The 11,833-nt window shown below is 45.8% G+C and overlaps 1 protein-coding gene across 1 annotated transcript in view; it reads right to left on the minus strand.

The window, feature by feature from the left end:
* Positions 1 to 202: 202 nt before the first annotated feature.
* Positions 203 to 11,833, minus strand: part of ENTPD5 (ectonucleoside triphosphate diphosphohydrolase 5) — a 21,466-nt gene continuing 9,835 nt past the window's right edge. Inside the window, exons 5-14 of the mRNA XM_010158215.1 lie at positions 10,893 to 10,968; positions 9,642 to 9,677; positions 9,187 to 9,275; positions 6,677 to 6,756; positions 5,077 to 5,138; positions 3,538 to 3,639; positions 2,534 to 2,674; positions 2,136 to 2,192; positions 470 to 585; positions 203 to 289 (exon numbers count right to left, since the gene is read on the minus strand). Coding sequence (XP_010156517.1) covers positions 203 to 289; positions 470 to 585; positions 2,136 to 2,192; positions 2,534 to 2,674; positions 3,538 to 3,639; positions 5,077 to 5,138; positions 6,677 to 6,756; positions 9,187 to 9,275; positions 9,642 to 9,677; positions 10,893 to 10,968 — 846 coding nt within the window. The remainder of the gene's footprint in view (positions 290 to 469; positions 586 to 2,135; positions 2,193 to 2,533; positions 2,675 to 3,537; positions 3,640 to 5,076; positions 5,139 to 6,676; positions 6,757 to 9,186; positions 9,276 to 9,641; positions 9,678 to 10,892; positions 10,969 to 11,833) is intronic.

An 11,833-nucleotide genomic window follows, 5' to 3' on the forward strand; every position in this document is an offset into this window, starting at 1 on the left:
GCAGCTTCTGGATCATTTATGGCAATCACGAGTACAAACCACACCGTGGCAACTCTCATTACGCTCGATGCCAGTCCTGGTGAAGATCTGTTCGATAGCTTTGGTCCATGTTCTGCTCTGTGACCAACTCCAGCCGAACAACGTACCTGGAGGTTGCAGTTTGCGTTCCCAGCCTTTCGGAAGTCCACAGGAACGTCACAGCTCAGTAGGTTATTCCCAGAGACTGCAGTAGGTGAAAAGTAGCACCCAAAGTCCAGCTTGTCTCTATGTTGTTGACTTTCTTTGTTAACTGTAAAGGAAGAAGAAGTTGTTCCCAACAGGTCTTGAGATCTGTATGTTGCACAGACGACAGCAATTACATGTAATGACCCAGGAAAGACTCAGCAGAAAATTAGCCAGGAAAATGAACTAATATGTGTTGATTGATAAGAGAAATTTGGAAGCTGGCTTTGGGATTTAACTCTCTCACCTGTAAGAGTGTGTTGTCCCTAAATCCAAAACCTTCCTTTAGTAAAGCAGTGATGTAAGTGAGATCCATGCAGAGGAAAGGACTGGCTGAGTTGTACCTTTCCATGTTATCACAGACTAGAAAAGGAAAGAAAACAAAGGGAGCTCAGCAAAACAGAGGCACTTCTATCCACATTATGCATTTGAACTGACCTCAAGCCAAAGCCCACTAAAACAAGCCACCCACTTCTATTAACGGGCATACACGACACGTGGTACATGCTACACCTGTAGCTACACCTGTAGCATGTTGGAGAATAAACCACAGAGTACTTGCAGTTTGCCTTACCTCCACCCTAAGTACATCTCTTATTACAGCAACCTAATCCACATAGCCACTTTAAAGTCCGGATCCCTGCTCCACTGGTAACTGGCAGGGAGGTGGTAGATTATTCTTTCAAGAACGCAGCATCATTTGTCTTCCTTGTCTAGCTCCCGAGGATGGCTCCAGCCCCCTTCTAGGTTGGCAGCTTCGTTTATTTTTTTCTTCCCAACCACATGTTCCAAGGACACGAAAGAGGCTGTTGCCTGAACAACCACTCCTCGCTGCAGCTGAGTCAAGATTCCAGGGTAAGGGTGACAATGACTGGGAAATGGATTTACACCAAGCGTTATCTTCCAGGCCTGCTCCTACTGTCCAGTTCTACAAGCAGCAAGAGCAGAGCTCGCTGCTTTTTAGAAACTGATAAGCAGCATCCCTCCACTACTGCAGTGAGCAAGAGGAGCATTCATTTAGGATACAGAATTGCTGTCCTGATGCTCTAAAGCTAAATAAATGGTTTGATGGTGTTAGACAACAGCTGCATCTTTGGCAATGAGCTCTCTCAGTATCCAGGGGAGAAAACAAACACCTCACGCTCAAACTTCAGAGCCTTTTCTCCCTACTTAAAACCATCTCAGTTTCTAGGGAGATTAACTTGGACTTAAAAAATCATTAGAATTTAGGTCATTTTTTTAGGAAAAAAAAAAAAAAAAGTCAGTCCTGAACTGCATAATCAAGCCTTTTCTGGTTACAAATCTGGTCTGCTAGTCATCATGAGGATGATCACAACAATATCCTGCTCTGCAAACTCAGTTTGAAGTTTTAGGCATCAGTAGCCTGACAAGGTAGGAGCTCTTTTTTCACCGGAGGAGGTACAAAACTAGGACAAGCATTCCGGAAAAAAGCCAGGGGGATGGAACGAACGCAGAGGAGGTTGTCAGACTTAAACAAGCTCTGCTCTCTGCCCCCGTTTTGTTAGAGATTTAAAAGGATTTAAGGTGACAGACTTGCAGCAGTCAGCACTCTCCTAAGCTCGGAGAGTTGCGGTTGGACAGGAGGAGCTCTTGATACAGCAAATTCACTTTCTTTGGTACTGACATCTATGAACTAGCTTCCCCCTCTCCTGAACAGAACTGACAGGCTGTTAACCCTCTGTTTCCCTTCCCTGCTCTGTCAGTGCTTTCTTCCGCAACGCTTACAGGTGTTGGCTAATAAAAGGTAAGTAACATGACACGGAAGGTGCAAGTGGAATAAAGGTTAAACCAGCTTTTTCTGAAAGTCAAACTCACATTATGTACTGCCTATAGACATTCGTATTTTTGTTTTTTCTCATCCCCACTGGTTTCCCAAATCTCATGACAGTTACCTTCTTTGGCTTTTCTTTCAAAATCTTTCACTTCCAGAACACCTCCCTCTTCATAATCTGAAAAGGAAGAGGTGAGAAAACATCGTCACAGACCTGAAAGCATTTGTGTTCTCTAAGCTGACCCGAGTGCACCTCAGGGATGCTGGGCTAGGCGTGAGATCGCTGGTAACAGAGCTGCACGCATAACTGCAGCTCAGCGCACGAGTCTCATCTGCTGAACTCTGAACATCAGACTGCACCGATGGATACTCGTTCACTTCCTGAAGGCATTCTGTGCATTCCCTCTTTCTCAACACTGTTCCTTTTCCCTGCTCCCCATGGCTCCAACCTCCAGGGTTCCTCTCTCTACCTTCTGGTTGACATGCTCACACGTAGTAGATTATCCCAAATCAATTTACCAATTAGGTTGGTGTCAGCTGCGCGGTCATAGTAATAGGAGAAAGCATAGAAGGAACTCCTGCGAATCTCATCGGGTTGGTGCAGCTTCCCTTTGACAACCTTCAGTACTTCCAAGTAGCACGGCTTGAATCCTGTTTCTCCTGTCAGGACAAACACAGATTGGGTGAGCCAAAGAGGCGTAACCAGGAGATGGAAGAATCAGTGGCAATAGGATGAAAAAGGGAAGAAGCAGAGGTTAAAGCTTGGGAAGAGGTGAGAAGATCTTAGACATCCCTTCCGTAATCCAGCACGGCACCTGCATGCAGGCAGGGACTCTGGATCACTGTCATCAAGTGTAATTGGTTAGAACAGAGCACAGCGATATCTGCAAGGCGTGCTGAGCGAAGGAGTGTAGGCACAGGAAAAGCTTCCTCCTCATCAGGCAAAACTGCCATCATTAAGGTCCATGGTCAGCAGAATCCCATTTTCATTTGCTACCACCTGCTAGACACAACCTTACTTTCCCTCCCGATCACAGCGTCACGTTGTCAACCCACCCCACACACACCACATCTGCAGCTCAGCTCTCACGTTCCCCGGTTGTAGGGCCCAAGTGACCAAAGGGTGCCTTGTCTAGTCTAGTCACTGACGGCAGCAGCTTCACCCTCTGTACACAGCGCTGGGGACAGTACCTTAAGGAACAGCTCCACAAAGGAGATACACTTGGGCCTGTCCGTTATTGTACCCTAACACAGAGTTTTTGTACTGAGCCTAAAGCCTCAGGAAAAGCTCTCTTATTTGCACAAGTAACTCAATATTTCCTATAAAGGTGGCATTTGTAATAAGACATCACAGCCAGAATACGCAGCCTCAGATCCTTCTTTGGCTCTGTCACAAGTCCAAGTCTCTGACTGGACAGGTATCTTTCAAAACCCAAGGAAACCGATGGAGCATTTGCCAAGAAAAATCCCAGACTCTGGAGACATGACTTTCTTACAAGAAGAAAGCAGTCTCCTTAGCTTACCTTCTTTGTTGCCACCATACCGGTATTTCACTCCCCCAAAGTGCCATTCGGCCTCCAGCTGCTTTGGCAAACAGGAACTGCGGAACATTTGTCCATCCGCAGCTGGAATGAAACCAGAAGGGAACAGTCAGAAAGGACAAAATTTAACACAAAGATCAATCAATATGCAGAACCAGAAAAGAAAAGGCTGAAAGAACTTCATTAAGGTCTTTAAGCACAAGTAAGGAAACCTGAACTGATGGATGCTGCACATGATTATGAATTATGGACCAGTCTCAGTCTGGAGAAGTTGTGCCCCTTTTGTCCTGCAAGCTGCAGAGCAGCTGGGCTTGGCATTTGTTAACAAGTACAAGGCTCATTGCACCTTGGGTTGTACAAGGATATCTGGATAATGGCTGTTCACCACAGGAGACAAGAAACGACAGGTAATAAATTAAACGTGCAGACACACAAGCCCTGACAAGCAGCAGATAACCGAGACAAACAAAGCCACCGAGCAGTGAAGACAAACTCCCAGAGCCCCTGATCAACGGCCACTACGGGCACTGTCAGATGCAGCCTTGAAGGGTGAGATGAGAAGAAAACGTGATTATTGAGGCCAGGCCAGGGCTCACAAAAAAAGGAAACTTCTTACAGAATGACTGAGGGGGATTGTGGGACTGTGCAGAACTTATTATGGGATGTTCAGGGGAAGGCTCAAAGGTAGGAAAAGGAGGAATATCAAGGGATCAGGGAAGCACCCATATGGGGAAATGGAGGGGACTGTAAAAGGCAGCAATCCCAACTAAGCAGGCAGCTGGTCAGTATGATTTTCTGGCTGAGCCTTGTGACCAATCACTGCAGTCTGTCCTGTCTCCTTAAACCATAATCCCAACTGTTTTTCATTTCAGTACATGCCAGTAGTCAACCCAAGTCCCTCCAGCTGGCAAGTAAGAGCCCAGAAGGTGGAAGGACCCCAGGTCCTAGCCAGAGGCTGGACAAAAGGCCCCAGGTCTGGGCATGAAGACTGGAGGGGCTTACGGGTCAGCCTGGAAAGACTTGGGACTGCGAGTGTGCACTCAGGTTAGTGAGTGACCGTGGGAGAGAGGTGCTCATGGGCTTCAAGGTAGGCTAGTCAGTGACTGCAACAGGAGGTCTGGGGGGACAGAGTGGGCCAGGTAGATACCAGGGAGACCTGGAAAGTGGGTTTGGCCTAAGCAGCAACCTTTAGGAAAGTGATCTATTTGTGCTGCTTGTGCTTCTGTGGATGCTTGTTAGGCATGAGTTTGAGGCTGGCCGTGTCTGTATGGAGTTTGGATATTGCCATGGGTGCATTTCTGCCTTCTGCACTCAGTCTCACTGTTGGTTGAACCCTGAAACAGGGAAAAGCAGCTGTCTCACAAGGCAACTCCTTAACAAGCCATAGGCTGCTTACAGACAGCTCTACAGTAGTGAAAACATAGAAAAGCATGAGATACAAAAGCGAAGACCCGTGAAATGGGCTGCTGACACAAGGCTAAGTCTAACCACCTCTTCAAAAATCTTGCATGTTTTGTTTACCTTCCATATTCAAAGCTCCAAGAGTTGCCAGCCTGGCAGCTTTTAGTCCAAACCCCAAATAGCTGCAAACAAAGACAGATGTAACAGTTTTAATTCCTTCATATCTGGTATGCTTCACCCACAGCCTCTTCCTAAATCCTGGAACACCCAAACCAAATTTCCTTCCTCTGCTTCCCATGAGTCTGCCCTCTCTAAAACAGAGAGCTCCCTTTGCCAGAACAATTCCAAGTACGAAGACAGTGACACACCCCCCAGAGTTACGGAGCGCTGTAAAAGGTGTAAATCTAGAGCTGCAGAAAGTGGTTAGAGCTGACATGACATTTCTGCAAGACGGTCGTGAAAAAGCAGAAACGCGCAGCCTTAGAACGAGGGAGAACGGGCTATGTGAGGAGTGCGCGGGGAACAGGACGGCCATTCTTCTGTCACACACGAGACCACGTGCTCTTAGGGCAGAACTAATGAGAACTGCAGAACCTCCCACTAAATGGGAGCTGTGCCTTTGTGTGAAATTCCCTTCTGTTTGACTCCACAGATTGTTGTTACAAGCTCGTTACGAGCTTGGATGTGAAGAGCATTTATGAGAACGTCATTACACGCTGCTGGCTTCAGCAACACAACTAGATTAAAAAACCTGGTGGCCTTTCACTCCCTCTGTTTGGCTACTTCTCCCTTCAGGCATGTCAGTACAAGTGTTTACAGAATAATCAGAGTTAAACTAACCTCATTTTTTAGGAGATGATTTTCAACCCCTATTATTTTAAGTGAACTAATGGGCTGTATTGGCGAGTTCAGCAATCCTTTACATCAGTAAGTGTAAGCAGCAGGAGAGGAGGACTATTAAACCAGCTTTGCTGTCAAGTAAGCATATTCTGTAACTCTCTGAGATAGATAATCATCTTCAGCCCACTAGTAACAGGCTTAGACCACCTCTCTATTATACATGGTCAAGTTCTCATTGGACTGTAGAAGATACTCTCTGGATTTCCCTGCAGACATCTCAGAAACCTGTCAGCTTAACTAAGTAAGCACAATTATATTATTCCAGACCAACTATCCCCCTCAGTTGGTTCAAGAATCTGTTGTGCTCCACCGTCTGTATCAGCTGCCTGTGGTTGTCTCCCTTGGGTTTACATCAGTCTAGGTTTTACTTGTCCAGTTGCTGATGAGATGTGCCGTTTCAAACTAAGAACTGAGAAGGAAAAACTCTCAGGAAGGTCCTCTTGGACCTCTGACCAGGTTTAGTTCTGACTACTGGCACTATCTCCACCTTTCGGCTTGGTCCAGAGTATTTGACTCGAATCTAGAAATAAGAATTCTCTTTAAATGCAGTGACTCATAATGCTTTGTCTTCATTTGACAGGCTGACTATTAACTAAGGATAATATCCTTGCAGCGATATTAACCATGATCCTGGCACGTTTCCCGTCAAGTAATGTCATGTTCTACTGCAGCTAACGTTTCAAGCAGATAAGAAAACTGGTAAAAAAAGTCGCGGTCCCAGCAGCTGGTGACAGGATGACATGGCCATTTGTGGTTAGCTCCCGGGCTGCAGAAAGACTGCTTTTCCTAGTGGAGACAGCAGCCTTTTTGCTCCTCTCACCTGTGGGTATAGAGCCTGTAGGTGCTATTAAACATTTCAAATGAGGTAAGAAAATCCCCAGGGGTTTCCTTCAAAGTTTCCTAAAAGTTAAGTAAAAGAAGAAATCTTTTAGTTTCTATTATGCAATTAAAAAAATAACCAAATTCGATGTAACATCACAGATATACCCATAGGGTTTACTGCACACTCATCTGATCTGTTTTGAAAATGAAGAACAGCTTTCCAGAGGTGCCCACTGCTGTAATACCTGCAGCTTTCAACACTGACTTTATTTATATGCATCTTTTTGTTACTTCAGTGTAGAACAGGGAAGCGCAATGGATCAGGATGAAAATACTTCCTAATGGAGGATACCTGAATTTTTCCGAGTGCTTACGTGCTCATCTATATACGGAGTGTCCACCGAGGGCAGCTGCGCTAGAAGTGCTACAAACTTTTGCATGTCAGACTGGACACCTCGGTGCAGGAAATCAGAAGGATTGAAAATGAAAAAATAAAGTATAGGCCACACAATAGCCCAGTTCAGGGCTCATTTACTGCTCCTTTGTTTCCAGTCCCCGAGATCTCAATCCCGGTTCCTGTCATTCCTCTGCCAGTGACCTCATTCTCCTGTTCCTTCTTGGCCCTGTGCATTCACATCAGACCCTCTGTCACTCAGGGCCAAGCAGCAGAACCTCAGAGAAAACTGAGGCTGCAGAGCTCCTGCAGTCAACATTCAAGTAAGCAGACAGGGCCAAAGTAACCCAGATCTGGAAATGCAAAGTCCTAGACAGAAGCCTGCTCGAAGCTGAAAGAGATCTGGCAGTATTCAGCTTGAGTTTCTCCTGAGCAAATACAAACTGAAATTTGTTTTGGGCCTCAGGTAGATTTTCATTGGAATGGCAGTCACATCCTTGACCCACATACCCAGACTCTGTCACATTTTGAGTTCTGTTCCTAAACCTTACATCACAAAAACTTTTAAAAGGGAGAGATCCTGAAAAAAAAAATTGTTTGGAGAAAACCACTGGCTTTTTTCATGCCTTACTTTCACAAAAATGTAGAAATCCTCACAGCCCTGCCAAACGAGGCAGGCCCCAGACAGATCATTTCATAATAACTGACTGGTTTTCAGTTGCTTATCACTTTGGCGATAATACCAGGAGAAGCGTAACACTAGCTTAAAAACAACTTGCTATTTCAGTACTTTGTTCAAAATCAATACAGGAGCAAACACATGACAGCCTCAGACTGCAGGAAGGGAAAAAAGGTCCCTCTGCAAATCAAAGGGGGAAATCCCTGCTAATTCCATCAGATGGGAAAAACTCCTCAGAAACACACTGAACTATGCGTGTGCTTTTTCGTATGAACTGGACAACAGAGGCAAGAAGCAGGCATAGCGTGCAAGCAGGCAACGTGAACCTTGACTTCCACACTGCCCTCCCAATTCACACCGTGGGTCCTGGCCAGCAGCAAATCCCCAGGGCCTTTTCCTGCAAGGCTCTAAGGAGACGACTGAATCCTGAGCTGCAGTTCAGCCCACCACACAGCTCTATTTATTCTCCAAAAGCCTGACATGCAACACCCTTTCCTGTTGGTCCAGTGCCCACTCCAGCAGGTGTTATCAACACAAAACAGAGGGCAAGTCCAGAGCGCCTGAGGCTTTGCTGAACAGGATAAGGTTGCACGTCATGTTTCAGCATGACCCACCACTGCAGAATTCAAATATGCTGATATGAAAACCATGTGTTTTGCGGTCCCCAAACACCTTCTGAGAACCTAAATTTCTGTAAGCAAAAAAAATGTTAAACAAAGGACTCCTTCAGGAAGGGGGACAAAACCAACTTCACAACGTCAAGGTACAGCATGCCCTTCCCATACCCATGTAATTGTCCTATGCAAACTTTAGACTTGTATCCCAGCTCAAACTGTTTCTAGAGAGGTACAGAATGTCTGACATACCCATCAGGGATGGACTTGGAGGCAGAGGGGGGAATTCTCAAAGCAAATGAGAAGAAATTGGTAAAAGGGATTGGCTGTGCTATTATAAATGATGTTTACCCCAAGAGACATCCCCTTCCAAAATTTAGTGAGGATCTGCTATCAGACTGGGGGGAAAAAAAAAAAACAAACAAAAAACACTGCGGTTTAGCCACGACAGAGCAGATCCTAAATTTCTTGTAATATGCAAGAATACTCCCTGGAAACATTCTGTGTTTATTAATACAAAATAATTGTCTACATCAATTGGGCTTTCCCAGCCTGGGTCTAGAAAACAAGAGCTGTTTCTCTTTGCTTTTACCCATTTGCTTTCTTTCTTTTTTCTTCCTTGTTATCCAGGCTCCTTTGTTTGCAAGTGTCTCTCAGCCAACTGCTGATGTCAAAGGGAACAGAAATATACAGATGTTCTGTACACCACAGATGTTCTGCTTGCGCCAGTGACAACAAAATGATTATCAGAGAGCACAGCAGCACCCAGGTCTCTCCACTGGCCCTGCAGTCTCAACCCGTGCAATTTAACTGCTCCTCACCTCAAACCGTGGCAGGAATGTGATTTGGGTTGAGGCTCCTCCCAAGTCCAGAGTCCCAACGGTACGCTGGTTCTGGCCAGACAGCTGCCCTGCAAACGTAAGCACGCTCAGAAGTGCGAAATACTGCAGGCATGTTCAGGCAGCTGCCAAGTTATCGCAGCGACACGGGAGGGCTGAGCTTGCCTTCAAAACCAAAAAACATCACAAGGAAAAGGCAGGCAAACAAAAGGTATTAGGAAAACTTTCATAGGACTTTCTTCCTTGATTCCACTTTCACCTCCCAAGAAACAAAAGCAGAACACAGTCTGCCCAAGAGAATCCACTGTTTTAGCACTGATGCCACAGTGGGGCGGAAAAGCAGGACATGGCAACCAAGGCAGAGGAACTCAGGGTGATCACCTCCACAGAACAAGCTCAAGTTCATATTTAGAGAGAAGTTATACAGAATTATCTACCTGTCAGAAAGTTCACAGTGATCCAGGCTAAAATTCCTGCAAAGAGCGAAAAAGGAAAAAAAAAAGGAAGTCAACACTGAATATGCTCACAACTTCCTGCCCACCCTCACCACCCCCCCACATGTTAATTACTTACCTGGAGATCATTACTAATTAAATGTAAGCACTCCATACTTCAGAGTTTAATTCAACCCTATGATCAGTGATACGGTGCATTACTGATTCACTAAAATCGCACACGCTGGGGTAGGCAGAACGTGTGTAATATCCACGCAACTGGATGCAACGCACAAACAACGTCTATTATCCAAACGATATGCAAAGAAGAGCGGACACAATGCACAGGTTTCCTTGGGCATTTTTTGCCTCCCCTCACATTTCAATTCCTCATCTCAAAACTGTACACACACTGCCCTGCGGTTAATGTTGTGGTTTCTGCCATTACACCACAGACGTCGCAGCACCCAGTGGCACACAAACAACTCCTCTTGACTCCAGCGGCTTGCTTGACACTGGCAGGAGTCTCACCAGACACGGGCAAATGTGTGACAGCAGAAGAGGTGGGACTTGAAATGACACTTGGCAGGCTACGCTGTGCTCTATTACAGAATCACTCGCTCCAAATATACAATGTATTTTCCCTTTGCTTGTATTTTAGGTTACTCCCTTTGCTGCTTTACTAGCTGCATTTTTCCAATCAGAATATATTTTAAATTTTTTATTATTAATTTCATTACTTAATTTTTCAGTATTTGCCAATTAGCCTTCATTCTCCTCTAATATTCATAATGCTTCCAACCTTAACCCCAAAAATTGATGAGCTAATCACAAGAGATTATTTTTAATGCTGATACTGCAGAATTTACCAGGCACTTTGCATAAGCTTCCTAGCTCACTATTTATTGTCAGGTAGCCTTTGAGAGGAGGACACCGTCTTCTGTCTACCAGCTCCCAAGAGCAGGCCTCAGCTGGCTGGCCTGCATACCTCTGTCTGAGAAGAAGTTCTCTTCTGGAACCTCAGAAGGTTTTGGATGAACCTTCATCTAGCTAACTCATAAAACTCTCCGCGTATCCACATATGTAGCCTAACAGATGACCAAGTAATCAGTATCTCCTAGGAAATGCAGGACTGAATCACTTTGTTGTCCCTTAGTTTAGTGACCATATCTCTTTCACTCTCATGTCCGTAAGATATGTCTCTCTTCCCCCAACTATTCTTTGATTTCACTTCTTCCTCATTCTAAAACATACCTTCATAAGACCCGTCCATGATGCTAACACTGTCCTCAGGAACAAGAAATGGTGACTCCTCAAAGACTTCTCTCACCTGAAGGAGTAAATAATGATGAGATTTCTTCATAGCAAATGTGACACCCATCTACACGAAGGGCCAGAAGGAGGATTCGGGGAACTACTGGCCTGTCAGTCTGACCTCAGGGATGAGGCAGGTTATGGAGCAGATCATCTTGAGTGCCATCACACAGCACATACAAGACAACCAGGTGATCAGGCCCAGTCAGCATGGGTTTGTGACAGGCAGGTCCTGCTTGACCAACCTGATCTTCTGTGACAACATGACCCACTTAGCAGATGCAAGAAAGGCTGTGGATGTTGTCTACTTGGACTTTAGTAAAGCCTCTGACACTGTTTCCCACAGCATCCTCCTGGAGAAGCTGGCTGCTCACAGCTTGGAAGGACGCACTCTTTGCTGGGTAAAAAACCAGCTGGATGGCTGGGCCCAAAGAGCTGTGGTGAATGGATTTGGTGGCCAGTCACAAGCGGTGTTGCCCAGGGCTCAGTACTGGGTCCTGTTCTGTTTAGTATCTTCATGAATGATAGGGATGAGGGGATCAAGTGCACCCTCAGGAAGTTTGCAGGTAACACCAAGTTGGGCGGGAGTGTTGATCTGCCTGAGGGCAGGAAGGCTCTACAGAAGGATCTGGACAGGCTGGATCGATTGGCCAAAGCCAATTGTGTGAGGTTCAACAAGGCCAAGTGCCAGGTCCTGCACTTGGGTCACAACAACCCCCTGCAATGCTACAGGCCTGGGGATGAGTGGCTGGAAAACTGCCCAGTGGAAAAGGCCCTGGGGGTTCTTTTCAACAACTGTTCAGCAGCAGCTGAATAGGAGCCAGCAGTGTGCCCAGGTGGCCAAGAAGGCCAACGGCATCCTGGCCTGTATCAGGAACAGT

This window comes from Eurypyga helias, unplaced genomic scaffold, assembly GCF_000690775.1.
Source record: "Eurypyga helias isolate BGI_N326 unplaced genomic scaffold, ASM69077v1 scaffold79, whole genome shotgun sequence".
In the NCBI taxonomy this organism is placed as follows: domain Eukaryota; kingdom Metazoa; phylum Chordata; class Aves; order Eurypygiformes; family Eurypygidae; genus Eurypyga; species Eurypyga helias.